The 16,426-nt window shown below is 41.4% G+C and overlaps 2 protein-coding genes and 1 long non-coding RNA gene across 4 annotated transcripts; 2 read left to right on the top strand and 1 right to left on the bottom strand.

The window, feature by feature from the left end:
• The first annotated feature begins 4,168 nt into the window (after positions 1–4,168).
• On the top strand, positions 4,169–7,358 carry LOC115674661 (putative disease resistance protein RGA3). The gene is made up of 2 exons (XM_030597125.2): positions 4,169–6,786; positions 6,883–7,358. Exon 1 carries the CDS (start codon positions 4,312–4,314, stop codon positions 6,781–6,783), a length of 2,472 nt encoding a protein of 823 aa, XP_030452985.2. The 5' UTR covers positions 4,169–4,311; the 3' UTR covers positions 6,784–6,786; positions 6,883–7,358.
• A 651-nt stretch (positions 7,359–8,009) lies between these two features.
• LOC115674571 (protein DUF642 L-GALACTONO-1,4-LACTONE-RESPONSIVE GENE 2-like) lies at positions 8,010–10,383 on the top strand. Its single transcript, XM_030596985.2, has 3 exons — positions 8,010–8,249; positions 8,495–8,995; positions 9,680–10,383. The coding sequence occupies exons 1-3, from the start codon at positions 8,159–8,161 to the stop codon at positions 10,198–10,200; spliced, it is 1,113 nt and encodes a 370-aa protein (XP_030452845.1). The 5' UTR covers positions 8,010–8,158; the 3' UTR covers positions 10,201–10,383.
• A 1,139-nt stretch (positions 10,384–11,522) lies between these two features.
• Positions 11,523–14,972, bottom strand: LOC115674762 (uncharacterized). Of its 2 annotated transcripts, none has more exons than XR_004004975.2 (4): positions 14,817–14,972; positions 12,077–12,377; positions 11,891–11,949; positions 11,523–11,781 (listed from the first exon to the last, which is right to left on the bottom strand). It is a non-coding gene; the product is annotated as an uncharacterized LOC115674762 (long non-coding RNA). The 2 variants fall into 2 exon arrangements; XR_004004977.2 differs by having other exon boundaries at positions 12,077–12,389; positions 14,817–14,937.
• Between the last annotated feature and the right edge of the window lie 1,454 nt (positions 14,973–16,426).

Genomic DNA, 16,426 nt, shown 5'->3' with positions numbered 1-16,426 from the left:
CTGAGCTTAGGACTTGCCGGGTGCGAGGAACTTCAGGAATTGCCTGCAAACATCAAGAATATGATCAGCCACCGCTTTTTAGATATAACCGCGAAACAGCAGCGTTTCCCGGAGAGTGGAATAGGATGCTTGACCTCTCTGCGGTGTCTATTCATTGGAGAATTGCAAGAATTTGGAGGCCTTGTTCAATGATATGCAATCGCTCACGTCACTCCGTGAATTGTTCACTGGAGGTTGTCCGAAGTTGGCCTTCTTACCACAAGGCATCAAGAATCTGAAGGCATTGGAAAATATCTGGATTTGCAACTGCGAGAACTTGAAGCTGCCTGGAGGTGAAAGTGATGAACCGCGCTCCATGTCGAGGGTTCGGTCCTTGATTTTCGTGGGATTACCGAGTATAGTTTCTTTCCCCCGGTGGCCCAAAGGTTCTACAAATACGCTGCAGAGGATAGATATTGCGGATTGTCCGAACTTGAGTGTATTGCCCAAGAGGCTGCTAAATTATTCTTCTCTGAGAAAACTGAAGATTGAAAACTGTCCTAGATTGTCCTCTTTAGTTGCCAGATTGATGGGAAGGATTTTAGTTTTTGGAAAATGTAGATTGAAGATTATTTGCACCACAAGAATTTGCACTTGCCCCTGTCTAAGGAGAAACCATTGTACATGAAGCAAGCTGATTGGATTTTTTGGTATACAGGCATTTAGTGTTATTCAAGTGACAATGCCTCAAAATGTGGCGTTCAAGTTCACTGTAGAACTACCCTATCGAATATACATGAAACCCTTTGCGATCAACAAGGTTTAGTTGATCTATTATCTATTTCACTTAAAGATAGTCTTAGGAGCGTGGTTCCTAAACATATCAATGAATAATACGGTCATTAGTCAATTAAGTTCGGTTGAGATTGACTTTGTTGATTACGTACATGCTTTGATTCTATTATCCTCGTTGCTTATAAAATACTATTGTTACTGCTATAATAATTCCTCAAGGTCAAAAAACTTGATGTTGATGAGGTTTGAGATTTGATTTTGAGTGAAGGCATCCATAAGAGAAAATCTACTTGCCTGCTTCGGTAGGTGAAGATCGAGGAAGTACTGATATGCGTATATAGTAGGAGTAGTGCAAACTTAAACAAACTTAGTTAGTCTAAAACTGGTATTGTTGTCTATTGAAATTGTGGTAAGAAAAGGAAGTTTAGAAGGGAATGCCTTAAACTTAAGAATGATAAGGAAAATTAAGGGTGTGTTTGTTTCGCGGAAAACTCAACGATAAAGAAAAATGAGAAAGCATTTTCCAGAAACGCAGTTAGTTTTCCTGCGTTTGGTGATATGTGATCGAAAACATTTTCTAGTGTTTGCATATCATTTAGAAAATGATTTCAATTTCGTAATTTTATACACACACAAAATTCAAGTATTTTAATATTTTTTTTAAAAATCGATTTTTTAATTATTTTTTGAAAAAAGTCGAAATTTAATTATTTATTATTATTTTTTCTCTTTTCTTTTTTATTTTCTTTCCTTTTCTTTTTCCTCCTATCTCTGCCGTGACCGGGCAGCGACGGCCACAAGCGAGCTTGAGTTCACCGAGATTGGCCGAGCTTGAGCTTGCTGAGACCGGCCGAGCCTTGAGCTCGCCAGCCTCGATCGACCTCAAGCTGGCCGGGATCCAGCGAGCCTTGAGCTCACCAGATCCCGGCTAGCCTCAACCTCATGCCAGTGAGGCTCGCCGGGATTTGGCGAGCCTCAAGCTCGTGCAAGGCTAGCGAGACCTCGCCGCGAAGTCGAGGCTCGTCGGCGCGAGGTCGAGCTCACACGGGGCCGGCGACCGGTGGAGGGAGGAAGAAGGAAAAAGGAAAAGAAAAGAAAAAAATAAAAAAAGAAAGAAAAAAAAAGAAGAAGAAAAGAAAAGACAAGAAAAAATAAAATATTAACAAAATCAAGATAAATAATATTGGAAAGTATTTTCACCTTCTTAAATTAGAGAATTCATTTTCCTAATTTTATACATGAAAGTTTTCCTTGACCGGAAAGTGTTTTTGCCTGATTAATCATTTTCCGCGAACCAAATGGGTGAAAGTCCCGAAAATGGATTCCGAGAAAACACTTTCCCTCAAACAAACACACCCTAAAGCTTAGTCTACCGATATTGCCGCAATATCTTATAGTATATTGGATAGTGATGATTATGTCCCGTATGTCACTGAGTATTCATCGTTTAACGGATGAATTATGGATTTTGCTTGTTCGTTTCACGCTACACTAAAAAAGAACTGGCTTACTACTTATTGGTGTGCAAATAGTAATAAAGTGCAGTTAGAGAACAATGTTGAATACGATGTTGTGGGTGTTGGTGATTTTTAAGATCATAATGGACGATGGTATCGTGAAGACATTAACTAAAGTGAGACATGTTCCAAAATTGAAGAACCCCATTTCCTTTAGTGCTTGGATTTAGCTGGTCATCAGCATATTAAGGTAGAGTTTTGAATGCCGTTAGGTGTGCTTGGTGATAATGAGAGAAATCAAGCAGAGTGACCTATATGAACTTCAAGGGAAGAAGTGACAGATTTCAATTTGGACGTCGAATGCATGTGTTTGAAAGTCTAAATTGCTGTATATGCATTTGAAGCACATTCGCGACAGAGTCAAAGTTTTAAGCGAAACCAACCTGTTGTGTGGTCAACTTGGGGATAGGCTTAAAATTGCACGAAGTCATCGGAAAAGTTGCCAATGAGCACCGAAGACCATTGACATTTTTGGACGTACCTCTGGACCAGAAAGTCGCAAACACGAATGCTGTTTAATTTTCTTGTTTCCCAGTTATATTTGGTTGTTCAGGAGCCACACACTTACAACCATTGCCAGCAAGGAGTGATGGGAAGAACCAGATAAAGAAGTTTCCGGCGTGACCTCAGACAGTAGGCTCGCCGGACGTCATGAATCCCGGCAGTCTCAAAACTTCATTGTCAAATCCCGACCCAAATCTTGAATCTCAATTGCCATGAGTCTCTGGCTTTTGTATCTACTGCCTCGTCAACTCATGTGTAGTGTGGCAAGTAGCGACCGGCTTCCTATGAAAGCCATGTCCCGGCTTAAATATTAGGTTTATATGAAATAATCCTCAGGCGGGTCCTGTCCTATTGTCTAACAACTCTCTATAAGCCGTGAAGTAGCATCAGTTCAATTTTAACGCATGCTGATGGTGTCCGATGCTCAATATCTTCCCGCAACAATTTGGTTTGTGAATAATACCATCACTGAGTTCGGTTGTGGATAAGAGATTTAGTCGGGAATGTGTCTTCGCCAATCCTACTCAGGACTTGTAATAACGACAACGCTCCGAAGCATTTCGATTGCAGACCTCGTCCCACGAATTGAAATGTGCGATGAGGGTAAAGGCGAAACATGATGTGATGGCAATCCCGCAACTCTTTTTAACACCAGAAATCCTTCAGGTGCATCGAGTATTATGGAGTGTTGCTTTTAAACTGTCTGTCATGTAATCTTGCTATCGTTGTCCATTTCATGCAAAAATGGGGTTGTTACCTTGCAAGAAGCAATTTGAATGGATGTTTTCTTTTTTACTTCATGCTTTTTAACTTATTCTATTTAGCATCGATGTTTGGGACAGGAGACATAATTCTAATCAGGGACATCATGAAGCAATTTGAATGGATGTTTTCTTTTTTACTTCATTTTTTTGTTGTAGTAGAGGAAATTCGACTCTTATTAAATATTGAATAGCAGCGATACAAATATCGACACCTAGAATCATTCAAAATTTCTTCGATTATTTTCTAATATTCAGAAAGTCTTTTTCCAATTTTCGAAATTGTGGAGGGGAAACAACACATACTTCTAAGCCAATCACTCTCATTCTTGTAGAAGGACGAATTAGTGGGATCTAATAAAGGGATCAAGCAATGAAAATGAGCTTATTTTTCTCTGTGCACATTTTTATCGTATGAAAAACAGAGAACAAAGAAAGGAATGTAGTAAAGATTAAAGAGAAAGGCAGCAGAATTGAGGTTACTTTTGTTTTATCTTTCATCAGAGGACGGCATTCCAAATGTAACTGGAAAAGCATCGAATTACTTGCAGATTTCCACCAAGAATCGAGTGAACTATGCAACAGTTTGGAATAACGTTGTCCATACTACATTGCCCTATGTATATTTCTGTGACTCAGCCTATAGAACCAAGCAAAATCATGCCTCTCTGGTAACCTTCTTCTGATAACTAGTTTAGTTCCTGCATAGTGGCTAGGTTAAACCTCCTTGAAAACTCATAGCACCGCTGACGACCATGACCGGGGTCGTCTCTAGCATCCTCGGACCTCTTGCGGGGAAACTAACTTCATTGGCTATCGAAGAAATTCAACTGGTATGGGGCGTCAAGGATGACCGAGAAAAGCTCAAGAACATGCTAGAGATGATCGAGAAAGTGCTCACTGATGCTGAACAGAAGCAAACAAAAGAGGAAGCTGTGAGGCTTTGGCTGTTGAAGCTTAAGAACTTCTGCTACGATGCCGAGGACGTGCTAGACAAATTCGAAGCCAAGGCCTTGCGGAGGCAGGCGAGGCTGACCGAGCATTTGACCCTCAAAAGGAAGGTATGCTACTTCTCGTGGCTATCCAACTTAATTTTCCAATTTAAGATGGCACATAAAATGAAAGAACTAAGGGAGAGACTTGATGGGATCAATAACGAGAAAACTCAGCTCAACTTGTCGAGTAATGTTAACGACAAGAGTATAGTTCAGCGGAAGGAAACTCATTCTTTTGTGCCCGTTTCGAATGTGATTGGAAGAAACAAAGACAAGCAGAGGATAATAGAGCTATTAATGAAATCAGATGATGGAGTTGGTAAGATAGCTGTCGTTCCAATTGTTGGAATAGGAGGTATTGGAAAGACGACCCTTGCGAAATGGGTATACATGGATGACAGGGTAAACAGGCACTTCGATCACAAAGTTTGGTTATCCATGCCAATAGATTTCGAAGTTAAGAAAATAATGACAGATGTCATTGAGTCGCTTAGTCCTGAAGCAAAATGTGATGGTTGGAGGCTTGAGAAGCTGCAAAATCACCTAAGAAGCATCGTGGAGAACAAAAGGTGTTTGTTCGTAATGGACGATGTGTGGGAAGTTAGTCGGGAGAATTGGGTAGAACTGAGAAATTTGTTAGATGGTGTTTCCGGAGGGAGTAAAGTCATTGTGACTTCGCGGAATAAATCAATCGCGTCAACCATGGGCACTGTCCCCCCATATTATTTGGGCAACCTTTCGCAGGAGGATTCTTTGACTTTGTTCACGAAGTGCGCCTTCGATCAAGGGCAAGAGAAGAATCACCCAGACCTTATGGTAATCGGCAAGGAAATCGTGAGCAAGTGCGCAGGGAATCCTATGGCAGTGAAGACATTGGGAAGCTTGTTGTATTCAAAAACCAACCAAAGCAACTGGGAATCTATAAGAGATAGTGAGATATGGCAATTACAAACTGATATTTTACCTTCATTGAGAATAAGCTATGATTTAATGCCTTCTTACTTGAAACAATGTTTCGCTTATTGCTCCATATTCCCGAAGAATTACGAGTTCAACAACCTTGAACTGATCCAACTGTGGATTGCGAATGGGCTTATTCAATCCAGCGGAAGTAATCAGGAGCTGGAAGAGATTGGACAGCAGTATTGGGAGGAGCTGTGGTCGAGGTCCTTCTTCGATGATGTCGTGGAAGACTACCTGTTCCTGACCTTCAAAATGCATGACCTCATACACGAACTTGCCATTTCGGTGGCACAAACAGAGTCATCCAACGTGAACGTGCGGTCGCAGGATGTTTCCTCGACGACTCGGCATATATCATTTTCCGATCCATCTCTTCTGCAAAAAGATGAACTACCTGGCTACTTGAGCAAACTCAGCGGCATTCGCACCATCATGTTTCCAATAAAAAAGGAGGGTTCCGCTGGGGAGTCCTTTCTGGAGATGTGCATTTCAAAATTCAAGCACTTGAGAGTGCTATATCTGCATGATTCTAGCTTTGACCAACTGCCTAGTTCAATCGGCGCTCTAGAGCATTTGAGGTTTCTTCATTTATGCGGCAACCGTAATATCAAGAAACTCCCCAATTCGGTCTGCAAGCTCCTCAATCTGCAGAGCTTGGGACTTGCTGGGTGTGACGAACTGGAGGAATTGCCTGCAGACATCAAGAATATGATCAGCCTCCGCTTTTTGGATATAACCACAAAACAGCAGCGATTCCCGGAGAGCGGAATAGGATGCTTGACCTCTCTGCGGTGTCTATTCATCGGAGACTGCAAGAATTTGGAGGCCTTGTTCAATGATATACAATCACTCACGTCGCTCCGTAAGTTGTTCATTGGAGGTTGCCCAAAGTTGGCATCCTTACCACGAGGCATCAAGAATCTGAAGGCAGTGGAGAATCTCTGGATTTGCAACTGCGAGAACTTGAAGCTGCCAGAAGGCGAAAGTGATGAACCAGGCTCCATGTCGAGGCTTCGAAGCTTGATGTTTGTGGGATTACCGAAGATAGTTTCTTTTCCCGGGTGGCTCAAAGGTTCTGCAAGAACACTGCAGAGGATAGATGTTATGCATTGTCCCAACTTGAGTATATTGCCGGACTGGCTGCAAAATTGTTCTTCTCTGAAAAAACTGAAGATTGAAGACTGTCCTGGATTATCCTCTTTACCAGATGGCATTCGCCACATCCCGGAGATTTACATTGACGGAGGGAAGATGAAATCAATTGATTAATCGGTATAAGCAAACTCCCCCTCTTTTTAAAACACGTTTATGAGTTAAAAGTCGATGTTTTGAAATCATGTTTCTTATATTTTCTTCATTTACTTGCAGCAACTGTCGCACCACGCCGATGGAACCATGTGTTGCATTGTCAGGCAGAAATTACTTTGAGTTCCTGAAGAAAAAGTTTCAATATTTGCTCATAGAAGATACTACTTTCCCAGTAGTGCTGAGGTCCCATGCTCAAGATCAAGAAATAATGTTTGGTTGATCAATGTCAATGTCTGTGAAACTCCTTTAACTCCGCGACTCTCCTTTCTTCTTATTGTTTCTCTTCTTTTCTGTTTTGTGTGGTGTGTTCTGAAGATATCGTATAGGTATCTGTATGCGGGTGTCAGCTTTATTGTCTTCAAAAGTTCTTGGTGAGATAAAGTTGGATGATGCATAAAATTCGGATGATTGCTTATCTGGCGACTTTCGGTCTGTTTCTTTCATAAACAATGTCCTTGTAAGTCGAATTCTTTGAGAAAGCATGGAGCGCTATCTGCAAAGCAAAAGCGGTCCCTTTGCTTTTGCAATTTCATTTATGCTTCTGTTATGCATAAAAGCTCTCCAATGTCCCATCGTTAGCTATGCTAAGTGGTGTGCTTTTTCTCGAACTGTGTGATTCATCATCATTCAAGAATGCCAACCTGAACCGTGTGCTTGATAAAATTTCATCTTAACTAGAGGCAATTCCAAGCAAAAGTAAATGATTTCTCGTTCTGTGTTTTGTCAACAAGTTCTTTTAGACAAACGCAGAAATCACGAGTTGACAACAGCATCACATGCCCGCTTGATACAAGTCAAAGCTTGTACGAAACTGGTACATGTTCAGTACTCAATCATCCAAATTCTCGGTAAAGCTAAGCTTGCATGAATTGTAAGCATGTGCACAGCACTTGCCACTAACGATGGTCCACTGAATCTGATCTCCCCTTGTAAAACTCAGCGAAGTTTCTTGTGACCTGACAACTTTTCCTTTCAGGAATTTTAAAATGAATTTAGTCAGCAGAAATCACGGCAAATTCATGAAAAGTCACGTGGGGTCCCACACACCACCATTCATTCATTCAAAGACCCATTTGCGCGTTTGGAAAGCTGTGATCAATTCAGGTCCCCTTGGAAAATTCACAAGCAGACCGACACAATTCACGCCTCATTTGGTGCTCCCGTTCACCCACATGGGATTCTGTTTCTTTTTGTCTGAAAGTCACATCGCCTTTTCCTTTTTTCTTGAACACTTGATCTTCTTGGATTGAGTATAAAATAACATTTCTATGAGGTTGTATCGTGTCTATAAGAATACGGTTGTTTCTAACTACTATCTCTTGCATAAGCACAAACAATGAGTCCACTTCTCTCTCTTTCCCTTGCATTCTCTCTCTCTCTCTTCAATATTCTCTGTGTCTCCACAGCTGTTACTCTCCCCCTGGATGGTGAGCCCTTCTCTTTCTTTTTCTTTTCTTGCCCTTTTTCTAAAGCATATTAGTCATTTCATCAATGAGCAAGAACGACCGTTCATAAACAAAAGGACCCTTTTTCTTGCTAACATAGTATAGTGAGCACCGAGCAGATTGGTGATATTTTGGTCTCCAAGCTTAGTATTTGAAAAAAGTGCGAGTTTTGATTCACTTGTTGACAAAGACCTTTTCTTCTGCTTGTTATTCATTATACATTTCAGGACTTCTTCCAAATGGGGACTTTGAGGAAGCCCCCAAGCCGAGCAACCTCAAGAAGACAGTGATCCTTGGGAAGCACTCGCTGCCCAAGTGGGAGATCGATGGCCTGGTTGAGTTTGTCTCGGGCGGGCCGCAACCTGGTGGCTTCTTCCTGGAAGTCCCACGCGGTATCCACGCAGTGCGGCTGGGCAACGAGGCATCCGTCTCGCAGTATCTGAGTGTCAAGCCAGGGTCAGTCTATGCCCTCACATTTGGTGCCACAAGGACTTGTGCACAGGATGAAGTGTTGAGGGTCTCAGCAGCCCCTGGCCAGTCTGCAGAGTTGGGGATACAGACCCTGTACAGCAGCAATGGTGGGGACACCTATGCTTGGGCCTTCAAGGCTGCTTCCAAATCTGTGAAGCTGACCTTCCACAATCCTGGGATCCAGGAGGACCCCACCTGTGGGCCTCTCTTGGATGCTGTGGCCATCAAGGAGATGCTCCCACCCAAGTACACTCCTGGTAAGCTTTCTGTTCTTTTGAGCTCTTTATAAGCATAATAAAGATACAGAGAAAGGATTTAGGCCGACCTTGACCCCAGGCCGGAGGACCCTAGATGGCTGATACTCCTTTGATATAGAAGGAGGAGCAGCTTCCTTCCCTACGGGATTGCAGTCGGTGCTTGACCAGCTTACCATATTCTAGACTAATACTGTCATTTGGCTTGCGTGGGAGTTCTAGTTTGACTAGATCTCACATCAGTCATTGTGTTTGGAAACATGGTCTTGTATTTTGCATTTACGACTTGTGTACTGTATATTGTGCTACGAAGTAGCCAATCTGACCATTGGATGTGCCTTGAGGTCCTGAATGTTGCCATGATGACCCCGCTCAAATGGGCGAATTTGGTCAGGCCTAGCTCGTGCACGAGCCTGACTTTTTGAACCATTGCCCACTACTGAAAAAACTAACATTTTCAGGTTGAGTTGGGCCAGACTTGGACCAAGTCGACTCCAAGCATGTTAGTTTTCATGATTGAGGAGTGAGGACATTTCATGGTATGATCATGCACAGGGTTTTGCCCTTCCGGGTGACCTTATGGTAGAAGAGCATCTAGTTCGAGCTTCAGGATGATTAGTTTTGTGAACCAGGAGAATCACTCACCTAAATTTTTTTCTTTTTTCCCCCTCTTGTCCCTCCATTCAGGAAATCTCATAAAAAACGGAGGCTTCGAGATTGGCCCGCACGTGTTCAAGAACTTCTCGACAGGGGTCCTCCTCCCCGCCAAGCAACAGGACTTGATCTCGCCGTTGCCCAGGTGGATCATCGAATCCTTGAAGCCAGTCAAGTACATCGACAGGAAACACTTCTTCGTGCCCTCTGGGCTAGCCGCAGTCGAGCTGGTTGCAGGGAGAGAGAGCGCGATCGCACAGATAATCCGGACGGTCCCCGACAAGTTCTACAACCTCACTTTCACCGTCGGGGATGCCAAGAACGGATGCCACGGGTCGATGATGGTTGAGGCCTTTGCGGCCAAGGACACTCTCAAAGTCCCATACGTGTCCGCTGCAAAGGGCGGGTCGAAGACGGCGAGCCTCAAGTTCCGGGCGATATCAGCCAGCACGAGGATCACATTTTTCAGTGCTTACTATCACACAAAGCTGCATGATTATGGGCACATGTGTGGCCCTGTTTTGGATGACGTTAAGGTTGTTCCTGTCAATTAGGTTGTTTCTGAGAGAGGTATAGGGCGCGGCAAGAGCAATTGCGCGCTCATATGCTAAATTGGTATTTAGAGGAACGTGGCACATGTTTCCATGTTACGTTTCAAGCGAGATACAGTCCATACACAAACAAAACAAGATGCACCTTCGGCTATTTGAATAAACTCTTCTACTTCCAACTTTCAAGATTAGCGAGGGATCGACAACACAATGACTAAAGTCTACATAAAGCATCATGACAGAGAGACCAAAGAAACATCAGTAAATTTGTCATACTGATTCCGCATAAGAAAACAGTTGTCTCGATTTATTGATTTTAAAGGTGGTGATTTTTTTTTTTGGACTATGAAGATATGACTCGAATATGATGCGAAACTTGTTGAGGCTTATCCTATACCAAATGAACATTGATCAAAACGAAAAAGCTTGACTAAGCAAACGTGTAATTGCTTGAACCTTCGGTCGCCCAAAGGGTTGGGTTGGCGTTGGGCCTATACAACTTGAAATTGCCCATGAATCGTGTTGATCAAATTAATGATCTAACCTATGTTGCCTCCATAAACCTAAGATAGTTCTTATCCTAGCTAAATGAACAAGCATAATACTATAATGAGGTAGTACGACTTATTTTTTAAAAAAATTACATGGAAATTAATTTCGGGATTTTGTTGAGTCTTTTTGTCACAATTATTTGGTTTTTGTAGACAATCATATTAACCACATCAATTATACGAATGAAAGCCACAAAAACTAAATTATATCTCGAAGAAGCTATTCCCATATATAAATTAGTGATCTAGCTATATGAATCTGTAGAGAAGGTCAAGTTTTTGAACAAGCCATTTTCATAATGACACTAGCATGATATAAACACGACCCATAGAGACATACCGACGCCCCTCGTTATTTCCTAAGAGCACCTAGGTATCGATCACTATTTCGCATGTGCACTAGTTATCTGCACATTTTCAACAGATCTAGAATATGGTTAACACTCTACTAGTGTACCAAGTACCCTGCAACCAGAAAGTGTCCCCTAACAAGATCCACAGATTTCGTACCAGTAAAAGAGAAACAATTTAGGCGATCAAAAAGTCACATCTCAAGTACCGTCTAAAAGAGAAACAATTTAGGCGATCAAAAAGCCGCATCTCGAGTACCATCAATGACGCATCAAGGAAACTAACATTGCGCACGCAATGTAATTCTTCGATTGAGCTCCTACAACACCTTAATTTCCATAAAGCCATTCGATATTGTAGCCATTCAGTTCAATGCCCCGCTCATTCCAAACAAGGCTCCATACCATTGTGCAACTATCCGAGTTATAAACAAGCACCATGGTATTCATTTGATTTCTTCTTTCTTTTCTTAAAGTAATAAATATCTTCTCCTTCACACTTTGCAATGAAGCAAACCACACTAAAGATGTTAGGTACACTTATAAACACCATGATGCAAAAGGAGAATGCTATCTAATATCTACTTCCCCCAAGTTGCAGCTGAGAGACCGAAATTCCTCTTTGCATTTCTAAGCACCTTCATTTCCCAGATTCCCATTCTGCCTTGCAGTTCCACACATACCTGCAACAATTATAGATAAACAAGTTTATGGAAAAACATTTCCATTTCTAGATTGGGAAAACAAGAATCATAAAACTGGAATCTATCTCGATACAAAAATCGGTACCACCTGTCAGATGGTCCACAGCATCAGAGTACTGCTCCTCCAAAGTTTTAAGACTTGGAGCCCTACAAAATGCCAAGTATCATAATATAGCTACCTCACTTCTTCGTAATCACGCATCATAACCATAATTCGAAAAGACTGTCCGTATTCAATAACCATGCAAGCATATGGTACCCTGTGGTTATTAACCTGAGGTGCTCCTTCTGGAGGCAATGATGAGCTACCATCCTGAGTGCGACGTGAATGTTGCACAAAGCGGATCATTTCCTGATACGTGGCTTCAAACTCATCCATTCGACGCCTAAGAGCAGCATTTTCCTGTCGAGTTGCTTGAAGTTCATCTTCAATCTGATCTAGCCTGCGTTCAATGGCATCCAATCGACCCTCGAGGTCTACTCCATAAGAAGAAGAGCATCTAGATACTCTTAAATGTTTTGGATTCACACCACCACCATAAGTGATCACACGAGCACGCCGCTTGAGGACCATGCTGTTAATGGTTCTCACAAAAATCAAGAACACGTGTCACTTTTAGTTCATATGTTCAAGAAAAAATTGTTGGAATGTACACTCACATAGTGCAGGTGAAAGCTATCAAATACTAGATGACACAAGAATAATCTCCCCCATGTAATATTTTCCATGCCAAGTTTACTTCAGTTGAAGGATTGGCAAAGGATTTGAACTTACAATCAATCAAGCATCTATATGTATATCAAATCCTAATCAAGAATTTGGTTGCAAAGCCACCATTAAGCCAGAAAATCAACATGCTAATGATCTTTGCTTTTGAGCTCCGTGCTCATGATCTTTAAAGCCTCTGAAATTGTCATATTACTACCAAGAGCGCTCATGTGACATGACCCTTTGATGATACCCAAATAAGGAGACTTTCTAGATCTCTTTTAATTTGGATTCGAACTAAAAGCAAACCACATACCGATTTCCTAGACTAAACATCGGACTTAAATCACTAACTAAAGCATTACCACTCGCAAAATCTGCTAATCTCCCCATCTTCATCCCGTGTCGTTAATTAATACCGTTCCAAACATGAAACACAACAAATTTCCTCATTCCTGACGAAAGCAAAACCAAGAGATTCATAACTTATTTTGCAAAACACAATACTGAGAAACTCCCTTTCTCTAATGAGATCCACCAGAAAAAGAAAGCAAGCCCAAAGATAACGGACATTAATTCTGTCTGCTCTACTAACTCCAGGGAACATAAATCTTTTTATCAGTGAAATCGCCGTCGCACTTGGTGCCAGAATAATATACATCTCCAATTCGCAGTTCTCCAAATAAATAAAAGTCCATAAGCAAATCCTTTTTATCTGTGTGCTATCGGTACCAACTTCAACCTAGATAGTTGACCCTTTCAAAAGAGTATGTTCCTTTGCTTTCAAGAGCAAACAGATTACTACCACTGCAAAGCTGCCAGTGGACCTATACTACCACAAAATGGATGGTTGACATGTTTAGTGTTGAATGTCAAAAAGATGAGAGAAGACATTAGTAAATCTCTAGAAGAGATAGAACATTTTCTGTTGGATGTCGACAATCTAGACAGCAGCATGACAATGAGTGCATGGCCTTCCGTAAGTAACATACAGATGCAACTTTTTATTTCATCAACTTAACATATCAACCATATGCACAAATGTATATTTAAAACCTGCTACCACCTTTCAGGATACCATGTCAAACACAACTGCTGGTTTTGGTAAATAATGGAAGATTCCCCTTGCTATTTTTTTAAAGTAAAACCTTATTCTAGACGGCAAGAAAAACCAGGAGAAACATTTCATTAACAGACTACTCGACATCAAGGAAGCACTTGAACCAAAAATGAAGAAGAATGCATCTTCCATTTAATCACCACAACAGAACTCTCTCTCCCCTAAATCCTTTTGTTGAAAGTAGAGCATCATTAATTACATATATCAAACTCTGTCTTTAGTAATCTTGGTGCGTAATGAGCCTCACCTAAGTATCTGTAGGCTTAAAAAACAATACATGAACTTGCAGAGGTATCTCCCGATCGACCACACATATTTTCTACAGGACCTCCAGACCATAAGTATCTCATTCTCTTGAATGTGTACTCTGCACTCGCTATATAGAGATACAATTTAAAAGTGGTTTTTGTCCATTAACTTCTACAGATGTAGTTCCAGCTCTCCAGAGTGTTAGATACACAGCTTAATGTGTTTCCAGTACTTCAGATTAAAAGGCTATTCAAAGACAATCAAAGGCATGCAAGCACTTCAGCTATAGAGTCAAAAGAATCCAGACTACTCCTTGCATTTCCATAGGGCACATTCCTTGACGAGAAAGACGGCTTAATTCAGCCTTAGGCCACAATTCTAACCGCGGACATATAGGTGAGCCACACCATTTCCCGAAGGCAACATGAGTGTCGCGCTTTACGCGCGTGGCAAGTAGCAACCGACAGATAATACCATCACAACAGCCAAGGGATAAAAAACAAAGGGCATTGCATGCAGCTAAAATAGGGACCAGCAGAAACACTGCAGGACACAAACAGATCCCTCTGGGCCAAACTTCCAAACCCGAGCCGCACCAACAAATTTCACGAAATCGACCGAAACAGCCCGACGACATTCGCCACGTTCCGCGAAACCTAGGAGCCCGAAATGTAGCTAAAAGAAGAAGAATCACTCATCACGGCAAAGAACTACACCGAAGCATCGGCCACCGGCTCGACTCGAACACTGAAACGGAGAAAAACGAGAAACGCATTGCGACGACGGAAGAGGGGGGAACCGGAAGCATCCGCAATCGCGAAAAACAAGCGGCGCCTCCGACGCGACCGCAACCGAAAAACCCAGCGGCGGAAAAGGCCCGAGAGGAAAAAGCAAGCGCCGCCGCGTCCGCCGTGGCGCGGGGGGTTTTTTTTTTACCTGGGAAACGCGGTGCCGAGCGCTCTCGAGATCAGGCGCCGATCACATGAAGGCGGGGGGGCGACGGCGGAGGGGGGAGGAGGAGGAGGGAGGAGGGAGAGAGAGATCGCGAGGCCAGAGCGAGGGACGGAGGAGGAGAGAATTTTTCCGGAATTTCTAGCGAGAGGAAGTGGTGGTTTTAGGGCACACCGGGGAAAAACGAGCAGAGGCTTGGGCTTGACGACAGAAGTGAAGTTTTAAGATTATATAATTAAATTTGGCCCGTAAAGGCATAAACAAAAAGCTTGTTTTTTCTTTCTTTTTTTCCGTAGTGGTTGTGGATTTATTTGGGGGTAAATTATTTTGGAAAAAAGCTCATTTGTTTTATTGATCCTGAAAAAATATATCTGGCACGGACATGGTGCTAAAAATGAGAAAAAGATTATAAAAGGAAAAAAAAATACGAGATTTGGACTGATTTGACATTTTGTCCATTATTTGATTATGCACAAATAACTTAATGTGGTAAGTAAGAATGACTTGCTTAATCGAGTGAGTGACACAACATCTTGCAGTAATTTTCGTCGAGACATTCCAATAATGGTGGCTATTTTATGTCTAGAAAAGTAACAATAGAATTTATTTTCATATGTCAACAGACAACTTTTTATTTTCATTTCTAGTATTTAGGGGCGCGAATAATAACTATTTTATTTATGTTCAGAACTAGTTTTCTGTTCTAGGAAACAAGTTTGGAATAAAAACCCGTTTAGTAACGCAATTTCATTTTTCTATTTCTGGAATAACTTTTTTGTTCTAGAACTGGTTCTGGACAAAAAATCCGAACAAAAAAAAGAGTAGGTTTTCTGTTTTCTGAACGAGAAATGAAAACCATTTCTAGAAGAACTTGTCTTCTCTCTTCAAAATACATTTTTTTCTAAATTTGGCCCCAGTCTGACCAAGTCAGACCGATTCAAATCGGTTAGGTCCAATTCATTCCCGGCGGGAAAATAAAAAAAATTCTAAAAACAATTAGAAAAATCATAAAAAAAATCAAAAGATTCATAAAATTCATAAAAAAAATTTAGAAAATCCATAAAATTTCTAAAAATCTCAAAAAAAAATTCAGAAAATCCATAACAATTGAAAAATTCCAGAAAAATTCATAAAAATTTCCAGAAAATAAAATAAAGTCAGATTTCGGGAAAAAAGGAAATTTGGTGAATTTTTTGAAAAAAAATTCAAAAAATCAAAACTTTCAAAACTTCACAAAATGGCTTATAATACCTGTGGCTACCCACTTTGAGTGAAATTTAAAATTTTTGAGATGCCCGAATGGTATTTTTGAAGACTCCTTAGGGTCTGCATAGCAACGTTTCTGTTCCTAGAAATAATTTTTGATCAGAAATAGTTTTTTCTATTTCTATTTCTTAGAACAATTTCTGAGCAAAAAATAGCGTTTAGTAACTGCACAAATTTTCTATTCCTGTAATAGAAAAAGAATAGAAACGCGTTTAGGGCGCGAATGATCCATTTCTATTCCATGGACGAGTTTCTCCCTTCTGGGCTATTGGCGGAGGACGGGGGTGGCGGTGGGGGGCGGAGGACGGTGGTCGGTGGCGGCAGAGGAT

This window comes from Syzygium oleosum, unplaced genomic scaffold, assembly GCF_021117445.2.
Source record: "Syzygium oleosum isolate NSW1041296 unplaced genomic scaffold, Sole_v2.1 Sole_v2.25, whole genome shotgun sequence".
In the NCBI taxonomy this organism is placed as follows: domain Eukaryota; kingdom Viridiplantae; phylum Streptophyta; class Magnoliopsida; order Myrtales; family Myrtaceae; genus Syzygium; species Syzygium oleosum.
The sequence above is the reverse complement of the archived record's forward strand: the minus strand, read 5'-3'. Positions and strand labels throughout refer to the sequence as shown.